General features: G+C 46.7%; 1 protein-coding gene across 14 annotated transcripts in view; it reads right to left on the minus strand.

Annotated features, from left to right (window-relative positions):
- The window catches only part of IL16 (interleukin 16), a 126,841-nt gene that overhangs the window by 104,158 nt on the left and 4,012 nt on the right, over positions 1-18,671 (minus strand). For 12 of the 14 annotated variants that reach the window (XR_015149921.1, XR_015149922.1, XR_015149918.1 and 9 more), the window contains exon 1: positions 7,991-8,756. Coding sequence is in view for 8 of the 14 variants with exons in the window: in XM_086364194.1 (XP_086220320.1) it covers positions 7,991-8,030 (40 nt within the window). In the remaining 6 variants the exon portion in view is untranslated. Of the gene's footprint in view, positions 1-7,990; positions 8,757-18,671 lie in introns of those variants that run through there. The other 2 variants (XM_086364190.1, XM_086364196.1) reach the window with 2 other exon arrangements.

Raw genomic sequence — 18,671 nt, forward strand, 5'->3', positions numbered from 1 at the left:
CTTGTGGGCATAAACCCAGAGAAAACCATAATTCAGAAAAGACACTTGCACCTCAATGTTCATTGCTGCACTGTTTACAATAGCCAGGACATGGAAGCAACCTAGATGTTCATTGACAGAGGAATGGATAAAAAAGATGTGGTATATCTCCTTTACTTTCTTCATAGAACTCGTCACCATCTGAAGATGTCCTGTAGTCTATTTGGTCTGTGGTTTGTATTTCTACGTCCCATTTAGAGTGCAAACACCCCAGACAGGAGGAATTCATCAGATTTGTTCACTGTGGGGTCTGCAGCCCTAGGGCACGGCTGGTCCAGAAGAGCTCAGTAAACACTTGCTGAATGAATCAACCCCAAACTGAATGAATAAATAAATGACTAATGCCATGTAATGAGCATCTACATTTGTTTGTATTTTAGAGTCTACAGGGAGTTCTGGAAGACATTTTCTTAATCTAATATAGGTGATTATGCTCAGGTTTAGATGGAACTTAACCTATTTGACCCTCTCTCCTAGTTTCTCAAGGCCACAGATAAGAAAAGAGTGAGCAAGTTCTCTCTGAGAGAAGAGAGTTTACTTCTGAGAGCATCAGTGGCCCTTTGGATTGGACAAGCAGAATCACTTGGTTTAATTCACAGCTACAGGATGGAACATTTGGAGGTACAGAAGCTTGACTGGTTAATAACAGTAACAACTGGGACTTCCCTAGCAGTCCAGTGGTTATGATTCTGAGCTTCTACTGCAGGGGCACAAGTTCAATCCCTGTACAGGGAACTAAGATCCTACATGCTGTGTGGTGCGGCCAAAAATAACAGCAACAGCGGTCATTCGCGAAGCACTTGCTCTGAGCCACCCTACTAAGTACTGTCGACACAGCATCCATCTCCACAGTTAACTTATAGGGTTGGTGCTATTCATTATTCCTATTTTCTGGATGAGGAAGGGAGAAAGAGGAGGCACCAGCTGGTAACAGGCTTTCCCAAGGCACGGAGCCAGCATTTGAGCCCAAGGTTATCTAACAACAAAGTCCAGGCCATTCTGGCCCTTGGAATAAACACTGAATAAACAAACCAGGCGGAGTTGAGCAATCTGGAAATTCCTACCCCACCCGGCAGCCCAGGCACAGGGGCTGGAGGTTGAGAAAGGGTTAAGCACCAAAGAGAGAGGGAAAGGTTGGTGTTTGGGTGGCGCTTTTTCCAGGCCCTGATTAGGAAGGTTTGCACACGGTGTGCTTGCTTGCCCTCCACCCGGCCACAAGAAAAGGCCAGGTTTTCATGCATGACTGACACACCCAGGACAGGATGGAGGTGGGGGCTGTTTCCATTCCACAAGATTTAGGCAGGAACCATGTGTTCAGTCTGGGGTCTTGCCTCTTATAAGGGTGTAGACATAGTTGAGTCCCTCATCTTTTCTGGCTCTTACAGGATGCTGGAGCTTTCTGAGCCAGGGGCCCGGCTCTGTTCAGTATGTGTTCAGACAGGACGAGGGGTGAGCCAGGGTTGGGAGGGAACAGCCAGGCCCCCTCCTGCAGTCCTCCTGCCCACACAGTTATCGCAGGAAAGCCGCTTCCTGACTTGCTTCAGAAAGCAACGTTTTTAAAGATGAAGAAATCCCTGCTTTCTTTTCTTAATTTGTTATTGTCATGATATGACTGACTCAATAAGTAAAAATGTTCAATTCCAGCCCGAGGTCACAGGCTCATCTCCCCCAGGCTGGAAACTCCTCCAGAGGCTTCGTGCCTTCTCCCACTTCCGCACCTCAGCACATGCACATGCTGCCCTTTTCTAACTCACAAAGCCCCTGCTTCTCAGCCGGCTCTCATGTTTGGCTCAGAGCCACCTCCTCCAGGAAGTCTTCCATGATACCTCCATCCCAATTCACCGATGGAATTAGGGGCTGTTCTGCTGTCATCTCAAAGCTCTCTCATCAGGGTCTTATCCATTTACTGTGAGATCCCTGATGCCAGGGACTGTGTCTTGTCTCTCTCTGTAGCCCTGCACAGTCCCTGGATGTTAAATAGCTATTGGAGGAAGGAATGAGAAGAGAAAAAAAAAAAAAAAACAGGAAAAAAAGGCAGGAGGAAGGAGGGAGAGAGGTCAGATGTCTCTGTGGTCAGATGCATAGAGAGATATATGCATAGGTCAGATATAATAGAGACAGAGACAGGCAAATATAACTAACTGCATGCCCAGGTATGCGTATGTACCCTCCAGTCACAGGAAGGGTATGGCGGGAAAAGCCCACCATGGTCCAGGAGTTCAGAGGCCTGAACTCTTACTCTCAGGTTGTTGCTGACTGGCTGTGCGGCCTGGGATAAGCCATGCCCCCTTCTGAGCTTCAGCTATCTCCTTTGTGACATGTGTTATTATCAGCCTTTTAAGGGTTTCCCTGGTGGCTCAGTGGTAAAGAATCCACGTGCTGGCAGCAGTGGGACACAGACATAGAGAACAGACTTAGGGACACGAGGTGGGGCAGGAGCGGGTGGAAGGGGAGAGTGGGATGTACGGAGAGTAAAATGGAAACACACACTCAGTTCAATCCATTTCAGTCCCTCAGCCGTGTCCGACTCTTTGCAACCCCATGGACTGCAGCACGCCAGGCTTCCCTGTCCATCACCAACTCCTGGAGCCTACTCAAACTCATGTTCATTGAGTCGGTGATGCCATCCAACCATCTCATCCTCCGTTGTCCCCTTCTCCTCCTGCCTTCAATCTTTCCCAGCATGAGGGTCTTTTCAGATGAGTCAGTTCTTCGCATCAGGTGGCCAAAGTATTGGAGTTTCAGCTTCAGCATCAGTCCTTCCAATGAATACTCAGGAAGATCTCCTTTAGGATGGACTGGTTGGATCTCCTTGCTGTCCAAGGGACTCTCGTGGAAACATACATTACCATATGTAAAATAGAGAGCCAGTGTGAATTTGCTGTATGACTCGAAGAACTCAAATGGGGGTTCTGTAACAACCTAGAGGGGTGGGATGGGGAGGGAGGTGGGAGGGTAGTTCAAGAGGGATGCGACATATGAATACCTGTGGCTGATTCATGTTGATATTTGGCAGAAACCAACATAATACTGTAAAGCAATTATCCTTCCATTAAAAATAAATAATTTTAAAAAAAAACTAAAAAAATAAAAATAAAAAACCCACCTCCAATGCAGGAGACACGGGTTCAATCCTTGGTCCAAGAGGATCCCACATGCCATGGAGCAACTAAGCCCATGTACCACAACTACTGAGCCCAGACACTGCAACTATTGAAATTGTGTATCTAGAGCCTATGAATCTAGAGCCTGTGCGTCTAGAGCCCATGCTCCACAAGAGAAGCCACCACAATGAGAAGCCCTCGCACTGCGATGACTAGAGGCCGCTGCTCACTGCAACTAGAGGAAAGCCTACATAGCAATGAATACCCAGCACAGCTTTAATAAATAAAAATCAATTTTCAAAAAAGATTTCAATAAGAAGGTTCTCACTGCCTGATGCATGGTGCTGTTTCAAGAAGCATCAGTGTTGCCTTCCTCCAGCAGCACTCCGCCTATGGTACCCTAGATGCCATCCTCGACCAGGACAGAAGGCAGGGTGCAGGAGCCAGAAGTCCGTTTTCATCTCATACCATCTCAGCCATTCAGACGTTAAAATGCATACACCCTACACTGCGTGATACCCATTCTGGCTGCTTCCGTGTTCATCTTCCCAGGGACAGATGCTCACTCTGGCTCCAATTCCTGGACCAGCCTGGTCTGCAGCAGGACATACAGGGCATCTCCTGTGAAAAAAGCCTGGGGAGGGGACCCTCCAAGGGGACCCCACGTGAGGCCCTGGGACACGTGAGTATATACAGAGCCTTGACATGGTTCTCTTTGCCACCCAAGCGTCCAGTTCCCATGAAGGGCACCTGCTCTGTCTCCTCCGTCCTGGCCTATTCCTAACCTTGCTGTCAGAGCCCGGAGCCCCATTCCAACCCTATGCCCAGCCTGCACCATTATCTGTACCTGCTTCTCCTCTGCCCCCCAAAACCATCTGCTTGATGCTGCTCCCTTCTCCCCAAACCCCAGCCAAAATCTAAACTTGAACTCACTGTGAGGTCTACCCAGCAGAGCTGGGCACTTTTGCCACCAAGGGCTCTGCCCATGAGACCAGCATAGGATGAAGCAGTGCTGTACTTTATTGCTGTTGTTTAGTCTCTCAGTCGTGTCTGACTCTGCCACTCCATGGACAGCAGTGCACCAGGCTTCCCTGCCCTTCACTATCTCCTGGAGCTTGCTCAAACTCATGTCCATTGAGTTGGTGATGCCATCCAACCATCTCATCCTTTGTCGTCCCCTTCTCCTCCCACCCCCAATCTTTCCCAGCATCAGGGTCTTTTCTAATGAGTCAGCTCGTCGCATCAGGTGGCCAAAGTATTCGAGCTTCAGCTTCAGCATCAGTGCTTCCAAGGAATATTTAGGGTTGATTTCTTTTAGGATGGACTGGTCTGCTCTCTTTGAAGTCCAAGGGACTCTTGAGAGTCTTCTCAGCAACACAATTCGAAAGCATCAGTTCTTCGGCTCTCAGCCTTCTTTATGGTCCAACTCTCACTGTATTTTATTAAATTAGGTCTTTGCATCTAGTGGCACATAACATATTATTAATATTAGTAAAAACTGAAAGCAACTGAGGAAGGACATGGGAGAGCCTTCTGGGGTGAGAGTAATGTTCCTAATAAGGTAAGTTTCTCAGGTGTATCTGTTTTTCAAGATTAATCGAATGGTACATACATTTCACTGTGTGTAAACTTTACCTGAAAGAAGAACAGTCACCAAATACTGAGCTTGTTTTCATTATATACATGCTGAAGTGTTTAGAAGTGAAGTGTAGGGGTGCCTGAAACTTATTTGGAAATGTATTAAAAATATAAGATGGGAACTTCCCTGCTGGTCCAGTGCTTAAGAATCCACCTTGCAAAACGGGGGACATGAGTTCCATCCCTGGTCTGGAAGATCCCACGTACTGAGGGGCAACTAAGCCCATGCACCGCGATGAGCCCATGTGCCCCAGAGTCTGTGCTCTGCAACAAGAGAAGCCACTGCAAGAAGAAGCCTGTGCACAGCTAGAGCGTAGCCCCCACTCACCACAACTACAGAAGGCCTGTGCACAGCAACAATGACCCAGTGCAGTCAAAATAAATGAATATATTTTTAAAAATTAAAAAAAATAAGATGGATGCATGGGTGGTGGATAGAGGGTTGGTGGGATGGATTGTCACGTAACAAGGCAAAGAAACATTGCTTGTAGAATCAAATAGTAGGTATATGCTTGTTGACTACAATTCTTTCCACTTCCCTATATGTTTGAACATTTTTGATAATAATATTTTGGAAAGAACACAATTGAAAGCAAGCTAAGTTGATAACTGGGGGAGGTATGAAATCAATTGTGTCCCTGATGTGGTTTTCTGAGGCCATAATGGTGATGGTTCTGATGACTTCACAGGAACTGAGAAGCCTAACGCCAAGTAGAAACATCAGCATGGCAATTGGTCTGTTATGTGTCTAAGGATCGCTGTAGTTATTTTTCAGCCACATGCTAAGAATTCACGCTTTAGCATGAAACAGAGCTGCCTGGGTTCAAACCTCAGTCCTGCTGCTCACCGTTTGGATAAGCTCCCCAGGCCCCATTTCTGCTCACCTTATAATAAAGACAAGGCTTTCCCCAGTGGCTCGCTCAGACTGTAAAGAATCGGCCTGCAATATGGGAGACCTGGGTTCAATCCCTGGGTTGGGAAGATCCTCTGAAGAAGGGCATGGAAACCCATTCCAGTATTCTTGCCTGGAGAATTCCATGGACAGAGTAATCTGGTGGGCTACAGTCCATGGGGTCGCAGAGAGTCAGACATGATTGAGTGACTAGTGCACATATTGCCTCATAGGGATGCAGGGGAAGATCCAGTGAGTCCATGCCCATCAGGGTCCTAAATCAGCACCTGTGCTGAAAACCCCCCAGGTGGAGGGAGGTGCTGGTATTTACGGAGAGATTTCTAAGAGGCACCCTCCAGGGTTGGCCAGCAGATGTGGGGAAGAGAGATAACGGGCTGACACATGGAGAGAAGGGCTCTTGAGGCCTGGCTCCACCAGCAAAACCTCTTTTTTCCCTGCGCTGACAAGTCACCAGGATGCTTTAAAAAAATTTTTTTTAAATTTTATTTGACTGCCTCGGTCTTAGTTGCAGCATGCAGGATCTTTTGTTGTGGCTCGAGGGCTTAGTTGCCCCAAGGAATGTGGGATCTTCCCAGACCAGGCATTGAACCCGTTTCCCCGCATTGCAAGGTGGATACTCAGGCACTGGACCACCAGCGAAGTCCAACCAGGATGATTTTTTGAAAGATGCTGTGAGGAAAACAGACTGATGGACAGATGTTTACGAAGCACACAGAGGCGATGTTAAGCTCATAAGATCTGAGACAGGTCATTTCTCATTGCTTCTCTACCTCTGCACCCAACCTAACTCCCGAAGCTCCACACACAACTCAACTGGAGCCTTCTTAGGGAGGCCCACCCTGACCACCAGACTAGGCCAGTTCCCCAGTGAGAGCCTCTCATAGTGACGAATCCTCTTGTCATCATATTGATGCGTATGTGTGCTTTTTATCTCCAGTTTCCCAGTATATCCTCAGAGCCCAGCACAGTGCCTGAAGCAGAGACTGCGCTAAATAATCTGTTGAGAATGAATTCCAAGTGTCTGAGAAAGCAACTGCACTCTCTGTAGATTGACAAATAGAAAATTGGTGGTGGGGTGAAGTGTTATTCACTCAGTCATGTCTGACTCTTTGCAACCCTATGGACTGTAGCCCACCAGGCTCCTCTGTCCATGGGATTCTCCAGTCAAGAATACTGGAGTGGGTAGTCATGACCTCCTCCAGGGGATCTTCCCAAACCAGGGAGATTGAACCCATGTCTCCTGTACTGGCAAGCAGATTCTTTACCACTGAGCCAATAGGAAAGCCCCGAGAGGTTAATTACCTTTCCCCAAACCAAGTAGCCCATTCATCTTAGAGCTAAGGTTCCATCTCAGTAGCCAGACCCTGCAGCCCTGGGGTCTTGGTCCCTATGCTCCACTGCCTTTCTTCTGAAGTCGGAGACACTTTAATGGAACCTAACCAAATGGATCTCAGGGTTCCAGCCTCTCGGCCGTATCTTCCTCCTGGAGCTAGAAAAGTCAGAAATGTGCCTTTGACTTGCTTCTCTTTCTTTTTTAAAAGAAAACCACGTGTTTATTCTCTTCTGCCAAAGTTACAACAGAGCTGAAGCTTTGCCAGTGTTGACTTAAAAAGCTGGGCTGAGGGGTTAAAATCCTTTCCCCCGATGCCTGTTTGTTTATGTTTCCGGAGTGAAAGAAGGAGGTTGTTATAAGAAACCATCTGATCCATTGCAGAGGCTGTACCTGCGGCAAGGCAGGGAGTCTGGCCCGAGTACCTGGCGCCCCTCTCAGCACTTAGATCCGAGAAGGCTCTGAGGGGGTCCCTGCTCCAGAGACTTGTTCTCCTGTCTCCCCCAGACGCTGAGCAGCATCCCCTCCTGTTCTGCATCCTGTTAGAAGCGGAGCACAGCCGTGCGGACTCTGACAACTCTGGACATTTGACATCGATGCCCTTGCCCCTGAAAGTTGCCAGGACCCCTCACAGAGGAAGGAAGGGCAGGTACAAACCGGCTGCCCTAGCCAGGGCTTTCTCTCATCCCCTTTGGGTGGTCCTGCAATAAAGCCCACCCTTCACCCTTCTGACAAGCAGCCTAATGAGCACTCAGCCAGCCTCCGTGAGGACAACGCAGACAGACAGGGAGGGACTGCACCACACACACACACACACACACACACACACACACACACACACACACACAAACACAACACAGTATAACCCCAACGATGCTTTTCCATGCTTCCACTCCTCTGGGAGAACGTCAAAAAGAAAAAGTCAAACTCTCCATCTCCACCTCCCCGTGATTCAGCCCCACTCACCATTCTCCTTTCGTGGGAAGACCCTCTTCTGCAAACTCATGTCGGGGGGCTCTGAGGATGTGGGAGAGCAGTGACTGGTCCCTCTGGGTTCGGATCAAGAAGTCTTGGGGGATCAACAGCAGCTTCTAGGGCTGGGAGTATTTGAATGGGAGTTAAAATTACAAAGTAACTCCTCGTTAGAACTGTTTCTCCCCCCGCCGGCAGGGAGGGAAGAAAAAAAAATCCCTTTCCCTCTGCCAGCAAATCTTTAACGTCTCAAAACAGTTGCTTCCAACTCCTGCCCTCCTTGCGAAGCAAATGTGTAGAAGGCGATGTAATTTCACTGAATCAAGCCCTCAGATCACAAGCCTTTTCCTGTACCACAAACAGAAATGTAAAACCTCAAACTTTCCCTTGGACTGGGAGTCCGTTGCGAGCGGGCAGAACACGATGCTTTCTGAGGTCTAATGTATGGAAAACGTGCTGAACTTTTCAGATCATCCCAAGGGCTGGAGTCCGTTCCCCCACAACTTCCCACCCTCAATCTTTTTTTTTTCTTCTTAATGAGTTCTGGTGTGTTTATGTCATTGCAAGGGACAAACACAACACCTCCAGTCCTTGCCCAAAGTCGAAGTGATTCATTTTCTCCTTCACACACGCCACACACACACAGCGCCTGTTGAATCCCAGTGAAAACGGCTTTCATAAAATCCGCGCGAGGCTGGGGTGGAGTGAGGCGGGGTGAATGCAGTCTGTGTCCTGCGAAGGGCAGTTGGGCTCGGGGGAAGGTGGAGGCTGACTTGAATCAAGACAAACAGAAGGCGCCCTGACTCCCGCCCTTGTCAAGAGGAGGAGGGATGAAAGAAAAGTGGACACAGCCCTGGGGAACTGGGCTCCGAAACTTTCGCAGTGTTCTCTGCCCAACTTCCCCTTGTTAGCCTTCCCATACCCTGAAGGATCTATTTTTAGACTTGGACAAGGCATACTATTATTTTAAATGACCAATTTGATTGCTGGGTTAAAGAAATCTTTGGATTCCCCCCACCAGAAAGACCAAAAGAATATACCGTAAGTGGGCAAAGAGTCGGGGCCGAAAGCTGGGGAAGAATGTGATGGTTTTCAGGACATGGCAATGTGACAGCAGACTCAAGTAAAAGCCTGCTATGTTTGATAGAGAAAAAGCCACCAGGGAAGCAGGAGTGACAGACCCTGAGCAGGAGTGTCAGCTCCTGGGTTACCTGTCGCCTGCCAAGTGGCCCAGGTCTTCTAGGGGTGAGCCCCTGCCATGGACGCCTCTGGCCTCCTGACCGATGTCACTCCCCCCCCTTCATAGCCTTTTAAAAAATACTTATTTGGCTGCACCGGATCTTAGTTGCATGAGGGATCTAGTTCCCTGACCAGGGATCAAATCTGGGCCCCCTGCCTTGGGAGCGCAGAGTCTTAGCCACTGGACCACCAAGAAAGTCCCCGTTCATAGTCTTTTTTAAATAAAACTTTTTAAATTTTTTATTGGGGTGTAGCCAATTAACAATGCTGTGATAGTTTCAGGTGAACAGCAAAGGGACTCACTCAGCCATACATACACATGTATCCATTCTCCCCCAAACTCGCCTCCCATCCAGGCTGCTGTATAACATTGAGCAGAGTTCCCTGTGCTATACAGTGGGTCCTTGTTGGTTATCCACTTTAAATATAGCAGTATGCACAGGTCCATCCCAAACTCCATAACTATCCCTCCCCCATATCCTTCCCTCTGGCAGCCATAAGATCCTTCTCTAAGTCTGTGAGTCTGTTTTGTAAATAAATTCATTCTTATCACCTCTTTTTAAAGATTCTGCCCATAAGGGATGTCAAATAACGTCCCTCCTTCTCTGTCTAACTTCACTCAGCCCCACTGTTCAGAGTCTTGAATCACCATCACTCAATTAAACCACCTCCAGGTCACTGTGACCACTCCGCCTCCCCACCTCCCTCAAATAATCATTTCTCTGGGCAGTGCTCCAGGGTGCCAGGGGGAAAAAAATGAAAAAAAAAAAAACAAAAACAACTCTGCTGTCAGCACCTGGAGTCAGAAAAGTTCCCTGAGGGTCATCCTTCTCCCAGGATGAGGGTTTGGATCCAGAGCTGGCACTTCCTGCTGCCTGCTCTACCTTGCTCGTAGTAACCAACTGACTGCCCAGGCCATGGACCTGCAGCATGCTGCAGGAACTCTATGCACAAAGAACCACGAGGGCCAGACACTGGCCTTGCATTCTAGTGGTTCCCAGGAGCGTCAGCAATGGGAAGCCAGCTAGACAGGGGAATAGTCTGCAGAAACTAAAATGATGTAATAAAGATTTATTGTCATAGAAGGGCTTTCCTGGTGGCTCAGGGGTAATGAACCCACTTGCTAGTGGCAGGAGAGTTGGGTTTGATCCCTGGGTCAGGAAGATCCCCTGGAGAAGAAAATGGCATCCCGCTCCAGTATTCTTGCCTGAAGAATTTCATGGACAGAGGAGCCTGGGGCTATAGTCCATGGACTCGCAAAAGAATCAGACACAACTGAGCGACTGAACAACAACATTGTCAGAAATGTATTACATCACTAAGCGAATTAAATCAGGTAACAAACACAGAGTGTGTAGTGTGATCCATATTTATGAAGCAAAATTAAATTTGGAGAACTAAAATTGAGGGATGTGGGGGTGGGGGGAGTACTTCCCTGGTGGTTCAGTGGTTAAGACTCTCCACTCCCACTGCAGGGGCCACAGATTCCATCCTGGTGGAAGAACTAAGTTCACACACGTCAAAGCATAGCCAGAAAAAAAAAAAAAGAAAGAGGGATTTTTCTTTTTCTTCATGGGCTTCCCAGTATCCATTAAGTTTTCCAATATCCATTAGGTTATTCTCAAAGTCAGAGAATAGCAATAGCTTTCAATTCATAACACTTATAGGATGGTAGAAACATTTTTAAATTAAAAAAAAATTTTTTTAAGTTAAATCACTGGCTTTGGGACTCCAAAGTAAACTTTGTTAAATCAATAACAAAGACTATACTTCTGAGGTCATAGCTTTTGATCATATGAATTAAGCCTTTGACAAAGGAATTATTACTTGATTAGTAGGCAGAAGAGTGGCCCCTCCAAAGATGTCCACATGCTATTTTTAGGGACCTGCGAACATGCTATATTACATGCAAGAGGGGATTAAGGTTGCTAATCAGCTGACTTTAAAATAGTGGGACAAACTGAGACAGTAGAATTGACCTTTACACACCACCATGTGTAAAATAGATAGCTAGGGGGAAGCTGCTGTATAGCACAGGGAGCTCAGCTCAGTGCTCTGTGATGACCTAGAGGGGTGGGATGGACAGTGTGGGAGGCAGGCTCAAGAGAGACGGTATATATATATATAGCTGATTCACTTTGTGGTACAGCAGAAACTAACACAACAATGTAAAGCAACTATATTCCAATTAAAATAAAATAAAGGGATTATCTTAGATGGCCCAGGTGGGCCCAATAAAGTCAGAAGTGTCCTTAAAAGTGGGACAGGGAGGCAGAAGAGGAGGTCAGAGTTAGACAGAGTCTTGAAGAAGCGACACTGCTGTCTTTGATGATGCAGATGGGGGCCATAAGCCGAGGATGGAGATGGCCTCCAGGAGCCAGCAAAAGCAAGGGAAAGGATTCTCCCCTCCAGTGCCCAGATAAGAATGCTAACTCCGCCAACACTTTTCATTCTACCCCATGGAGACCCAATTTGGACTTTTGACTTCCAGCACTTTAAGATAGTTTGTGTTTGTGTCTTTTAATCAATTTATTTATTTATGGCTGTGCTGGGTCTTCACTGCTGTGCTGAGCTTTCTCTAGTTGCAATGAGCAAGGGCTACTCTCTAGTTGCGGTGCTCAGGCTTTTCACTGCAGTGGCTTCTCTTATTGTACAGCATGGACTCTAGGGCATGCAGGCTTCAGTAGTTACAGCTCACAGATTCTAGAGCAAGTGCTCAGTAGCTGTGGCGCTCGGGCTTAGTTACCCTGTGGCACATGGGATCTTCCTGGAGCAGGGATCGAACCCATGTCCCCTGCATTGGCAGGCAGAGTCTCAACCACTGGACCACCAGGGAAGTCCCTCTATGTATTGTTTTAAGCTACTCATTTTGTGGCAATTTGTTACCCCAGCAATAGGACACTGACACATTTGAATTTGTGTGTATTTTGTTTGTTTCTTCAATGATGAAAGCTTGGCCTGGAGTACAAAGAGCAAAGTCTGGAGGATACAGAGCACAAAATTTATACCATAAACCCACAGATTTGGGAAAAACACTTGATGATATAAGAGAGGCTATTTTCTTATTTGAAAGAAGATAAAAGTCTGCCCAACTGAAGGGAAAATGAGTTTCAAAGAACACATGGCTGCAGAGGAACTCCTCACTTCTGCCCCTTTGTGGTTGGCACCAAGACACTTATATAGTACATATTAGGGATAAGACATAACACAGAGACCTGGGTCCCACTTTCTGCCTGAAATGCTAGGAGAAAAGAGCCTCATTTGAGTGTCCTGAGCCAACTCGGATTGGAAATGTTCACGTGGGATGGTTAGACCAAGATCCTGGAACAGTCCCCTGAGTTCCCATGGGAGGATAGAGGTAGGGTGGGAGAGAGGAGCTGAAAGTTCCCTGAAGAGGTGAACTTGGAAGAGATGCCCAGAATACCTGAAGGCCCCAGCTGACCCAGGAGCCCCGGGCGGCTGGATGTGGACAAAGCAGGGGGACCTTTGTGGTGAGAGAATAAGATCCCTGGATGGCCAACATGGAGGGGATGGAACCTCTCAGACAAAGGAGAAGCTGGCAGCTTCCTCTACAGAGAATGCCTCAAAGAGGGGACCACAGGCTCTGTACACGTTCCCCAGTGCCACCATCTCACATAATAACCAGGCAGGGAGACCCTCAACTGGCTGAGCAGGAACCCAGAGGAGACCTGACTAAAATCGGGAGTAAACCAGGAATGATTAAATTTACTTTGGATTAGCAAAACCCATTTTCCATCTTCAGGATTTGCCTGGTGGTCCAGTGTCGAAGACTCCACACTCCCAATGCCAGGGGCCTGGGTTCAATCCCTGGTTGGGGAACTAGATCCCACATGCCACAGCTAAAAGTCCCAAGTGCTGCAACTAAGACCCAGTGCAGTCAGGTAAATAAATATTTTTAAAAACCCACTGTCCAGAAAAATGGGGGTTAAAGAGTTAAGTTCAATAACAGAGAAATATGGAAAATTGCATTTTTTTCTGAAAATAGATTATTATTGATAGTATATCAATAAACATAAGTATATAAACATAAGTATATCAACATAAACAGAGATTATCTCTGGCTAGTGAGAGAGATTATAAATGCTTTTCATTTCTTTTTCTCTGCATTTCCCACTTTTCCAAAAGGAACACATTTATATATGTACAGATGTTAGAGCTGAACAATAAAGAAGGCAGAGTGCTGAAGAAGTGATGCTTTCAAACTATGGTGCTGGAGAAGACTCTTGAGAGTCCCTTGGAAGGCAAGGAGATCAAAACAGTCAATCCTAAAGGAAACCAAACCTGAATATTCTTTGGAAGGACTGATGCTGAAGCTGAAGCTCCAATGCTTTGGCCACCTGATGTGAACAGCGGACTCATTGGAAAAGACCCTGATGCTGGGAAAGATTGAAGGCAAGAGGAGAAGGGGATGACAGAGGAGGAGATGGTTGGATGGCATCATCGATTCACTGGACATGAACTTGGGCAAACTCTGGGAGATGGTGATGGACAGGGAGGCCTGGTGTGCTGCAGTCCATGGGGTCACAAAGAGTCAGACATGACTCAGCGACTGAACAACGACAGTCCTCTCTGAAGACACCCCTAACCCAAGTGAATGGAGATGGGGTCAGATGACACAGTCTCAATTATAAACACAGAATATAAGAGAATATGAGGTTTCCCAGGTATCTCAGTGGTAAAGAACACTCCTGCCAATGCAGGAGACACACTCAGTCCTTAACTCAGCAAGATACCCTGGAGGAAGAAAAGAGCAGCCCATTCCAGCATTCCTGCCTGGGAATTCCCATGGACAGAGGAGACTGGTGGGCTACAGTCCATGGGGTCACAAAGAGTCGGGCACGACTTAGTAACTAAACTACCACATAGCTGATTCACTTTGCAGTATAGCAGAAACTAATACAACACTGTGAAGCAACTACATTCCAATAAAATTAAAAAAAAAAAAAAAAGCCTGGTTACCTCCTCCAAACTAGACAAGAAGGTAGGGAAGGAACTAACAAGTTGTCCACAGATTCTAGAGGCCACCCTCTGGCTGGCTGGCTGACCATGAGCTTCAGCCAGGCTGTGTGCTGCAGCTCAGGGAGCAAGAAGGACAGAAATAGCAGCACCAGCCCAGGCAGGGATGCAGGAAGCATCAGGGGACCCAGTGGGGCACAGAGATGACTTAGGAACCAGAACAAACTCGAAAATCTCATGGTAATCCCTGGGGTGTCCTGTCTTTGCTCTCCCTGGAGGTGATGGATAGGTAATAACCCCACTATTTGGAAGGTCATGTGAGTTCAGTCTTGCAGTGGAGAGATTACTCAGTGGTCCAGCTGAGGAGACCTGGGAGAGGCTCAGCAGGGATGCTGAAATAGACACTGACCGAGTCCTAAGCCAGGGAGACAAAGGACCACTGTCTGAATCCCACCTCTCCAGGGGGAACTAGATGTGCCTGGATAGATGCCAACTCAACAGAGGCCCAGGGTCTACGCAAGGCCAGGCATCCTCTCCAAGGCAGTCTGAAGTACAGGGAGGCAGCACCAAAGGCCAGAGCTTATTCTCAAGGGAAGTCCAAGAGCCAAGTTGTGAAGCCTAGATCCAGTCCAGTGTCCACAAGGCAGAGTGGGAGGACACTGGGGAGCTGAGGACGCAGAGTGGGGGAGGACTGGACTGGCTTAAGGGTCTGGAGCATGCTCAAGGAGGGACAGGAACCCCAGTGATGAGAACACACAGTGGTCCCCAACCTTTTGGGCACTAGGGATGGATTTTGTGGAAGATAGTTCTTCCACAGACTGAAAATGCCAGGGATGGTTTGGGGCTGATTCAAGCACATTATATATTTTTAATTAATTAATTTTTTATTGGAGGATAACTGCTTTACAATACTGTGTTGGTTTCTGCCATCCATCAACATGAATCAGCCATAGGTATATATAGGTCCCCTCCTTCCTGAACCTCCTTCCCACCTCCCTCCCCATCCCACCCCTCTAAGTTGTCACAGAGCACCGGTTTGAGCGCCCTGTGTCATATAGCAACTTCCCACTGGCTGTCTATTTTATATGTGGTAGTGTACAGGTTTCTCTGCTGCTCTCTCCATCCATCCCTCCCTCTCCTTTCCCCCGTCAACCTGTGTCCACAAATTTGTTCTCTATGTCTGTGTCTTCACTGCTATGAAGACAGCAGTCTTCAGTACCATCTTTCTGGATTCCATATATATGCATTAACAAACAAGATTTGTATTTCTGGCTTACTTCACTCTGGATAATAGGCTCTAGCTTCATCTACCTTATTCGAACTGAGTCAAATGCATTCCTTTTTATGGCTGAGTAATATTCCATTGCATGTATGTACCACAGATTCCTTATTCAGTCATCTGTCAATGGACATCTAGGTTGCTTCCATGTCCTGGCTGTTGTAAATAGTGCTACGTGAATATTGGGGTACATGGACCACATTACATTTGTTGTGCACTTTATTTCTAATATAATGCCGCCGCTGATCTGACAGGAGATACCCACCAGTCCATGACCTGGAGGTTGAGGACCCCTGCTGTAGACTAGACTTCATGGAGGAGATGGCATTAAGTTTGATCTTGAAGGCAGTCTCACTCCCAGGCCACTTCACACCTCCTTCCCCTGACACTGGCCCCAGAGTCAGGAGAAACATCAGGGAGCCGTCAGCCTCCCTGCCGGCCTGGAGCTCTCTTGGTGGTTGTCTCTGAGTCTGTGCTGTCTGTGGGGGACACAGCAGCTGTTCCTCTAGGGCCATGGGTCCCCTTTCCTCTTCCTTCTGCTGTTCTAGTCTCTGATCCTCCCTAACCCCTGTCCTCCAAACCTTAATCAGCTGCTGTCCTTGTTCTCTGCAGGATTCCATTTGCAGTTAAGCAACTGGGGCTTCCCAGGTGGCACTAGTGGTAAGAACATACCTGCCAATGCAGGAGACACAAGAGATGTGGGTTCAATCTCTGGGTCAGGAAGATCCTCTGGAAGGGGGCATGGCAACCCACTCCAGCATTCTTGCAGGGAAAATCCCATGGACAGAGGAGCCTGGTGTGCTACAGTCCTTGAGACTGCACAGAGTTGGACACGTCTGAGCACGCACAAAATACAATAAGGACAATGGGCTCAGGAGGGAGCCTCAGGAAATTCCAACATTTAAGGGATCAGCACTGGAAGAGACATGCAACATCAAGGCAGAGAAGAAACTAAAGAGAGAAATGAAAATTAAGAAAGTTCCAATACAGAAGCCAAGGGGAAGGGAGGGTCCGTTTTGTATTTTGTTTAGTCGTCGTTGGCTTTGGGACAAAAGAAATAAACTTCAGGAACCTCTGGCAAATCAAGTTGGCCTCCCGTCTTTCTTGGAGAAGAGACTAGCTTTTAGCATCCCCTGGAACGAAACAGCTGTCATTTCCAGGGTGCTAAGGAGGGGGATTGGGGCGGGAGGAGGGGTGGGGAGAGCAGATGGATATAACTAAACTGAGGATCTGGTCAGAGTTTCAACCAATTTCCCAAACCTAGTGCTAATTCGTGCAGCCCACAGTCCATTTCCCATAAATTGAAATCCCTGTGTATTTGAACGGAAATATAATCCACGTGTTCATGATTCATTTGCACTTTATGTAACCAAATGTTGGGCTGTCGCTGTTTGATGTCCAAGACACCATCTGAAGAATCTTTGCAGCCAGAAGTCATGAGTTGCCAGAGAAATGAAAAGGAGACAAGCCTTGGCCAGCCACATCCCTAATCGTAAAGCAGTCAGCAGGGAATGAAGAGGTACAGTGTGAAGGGGGCGCATCCGATATGTACTTATAGATCAGATATATGTTCCGTGCCTCAAGATGCAAGCATCTGATGCTAAACAAGCCACATCAACAAACAGGCAGCGCCCGCAGAGATGCTGTCGGTGATGTAACTGTTTTGGTTCCTGCTGAACATTTTAGATGATTTCCAACTCTGATATTATAAAGCTAAAACAAAAATCTTGTGTATCCGTTTTTGTCCACACCTCTTATTATTGCCTGATGATAAGTTTCCAGATATAGAATTACTGGATCACAGGAAAGACACACAGTGTTAAATTGTATTTCAGGAAAATTGCAAAGTTACTCTTTTATACCGGGCTTCCCAGGTGGCGCTAGTGGTAAAGAACCCACCTGCCAATGCAGGAGACATAAGAGACACGGGTTTGATCCCTAGGTCGGGAAGATCCACTGGAGGAGGGCATGGCAACACATTCCATTATTCTTAACCTGGAGAATCCCAGGGACAGGGAAGCCTGGAAGGCTATGGTCCATGGGGTCATAGAGAGTTGGACACCACTGAAGCAACTTAGCGCATATGTATGCACCCTTTTACACACAATGGATGAACTTGTCTTTCTAACCATGCTTTTTTAAGCTCTATGCATTATCAAAGAAATAATGACATATTAGAAAGTTATTAAACGTTGTGTTTCAAAGACTATTTTACATGGCATGCAAAGCTATTAATTATATAAATACAAAATTGCATAACTGAATAATAACTATATACAAGTATAAACTCAATTTTGTTTAAATTATTCCATAGTGTGATGTATATTCTATTACACAGAACAAAGTTTCAGTATATGAAAAGGTGCTCAACACCACTAATCATGAGACAAATGCAAATCAAAACCACAGTAGTATGTCATCTCACACCTGTTAGAATGGCTGGTACCAAAAAGATAAGAAGCAGCAGGTGTTGGTGAGGATATGGAGAGAAGGGAGCCCTTGTGCACTATGTGTGGGAATGGAAGTTGGTGCAGCCAGCGTGGAAAACAGTATGGAGGTTCCTCAAGAAATCAAAAATAGAACTACCACATGATCCAACAATTCCACTTCTGATATTTACCCAAAGAAAACAGAAACACTAGTTTGAAAAGATATATACACCCCTATGTTCACTGCAGTATTTTTCACAATAGTCAAGACATGGCAACCAGTTAGGTGTCCATCAATGGATGAATGAATAAAGACAAAAAACTTTATATATATATACATACATACATACATACATACATATATAAAACATATATATTTTGTTTATTTAGGGGCTTCCCTGGTGGCTCAGATGGTAAAGAATCAGCCTGCGGTGCAGGAGACCTCGGTTCCATCCCTGGGTTGGAAAGATCCCCTGGTGAAGGGAACTGCTACCCACTCAAGTATTCTTGCCTGGAAAATTCCATGGATAGAGGAGCCTGTTGGGCTATAATCCATGGTGTCGTGAAGAGTTGGACTCGAATGAGCAACTTTCACCCATTCACTTATTGCTATGTACACACACACAGTAGAATATTATTTACCCATAAAAAGAATGAAATCTTGCTATTTGTGACAACATGGATGGTCCTTGAGAGCAGGATGCTAAGTGAAAGAAGTCAGACAGAGAAAAATAGAGTATGATTTCTCTTA

This window comes from Bos grunniens, chromosome 21 (genome assembly GCF_055505025.1).
Source record: "Bos grunniens cultivar Pamir isolate PY7600 chromosome 21, Bosgru_T2T1.0, whole genome shotgun sequence".
NCBI lineage: Eukaryota > Metazoa > Chordata > Mammalia > Artiodactyla > Bovidae > Bos > Bos grunniens.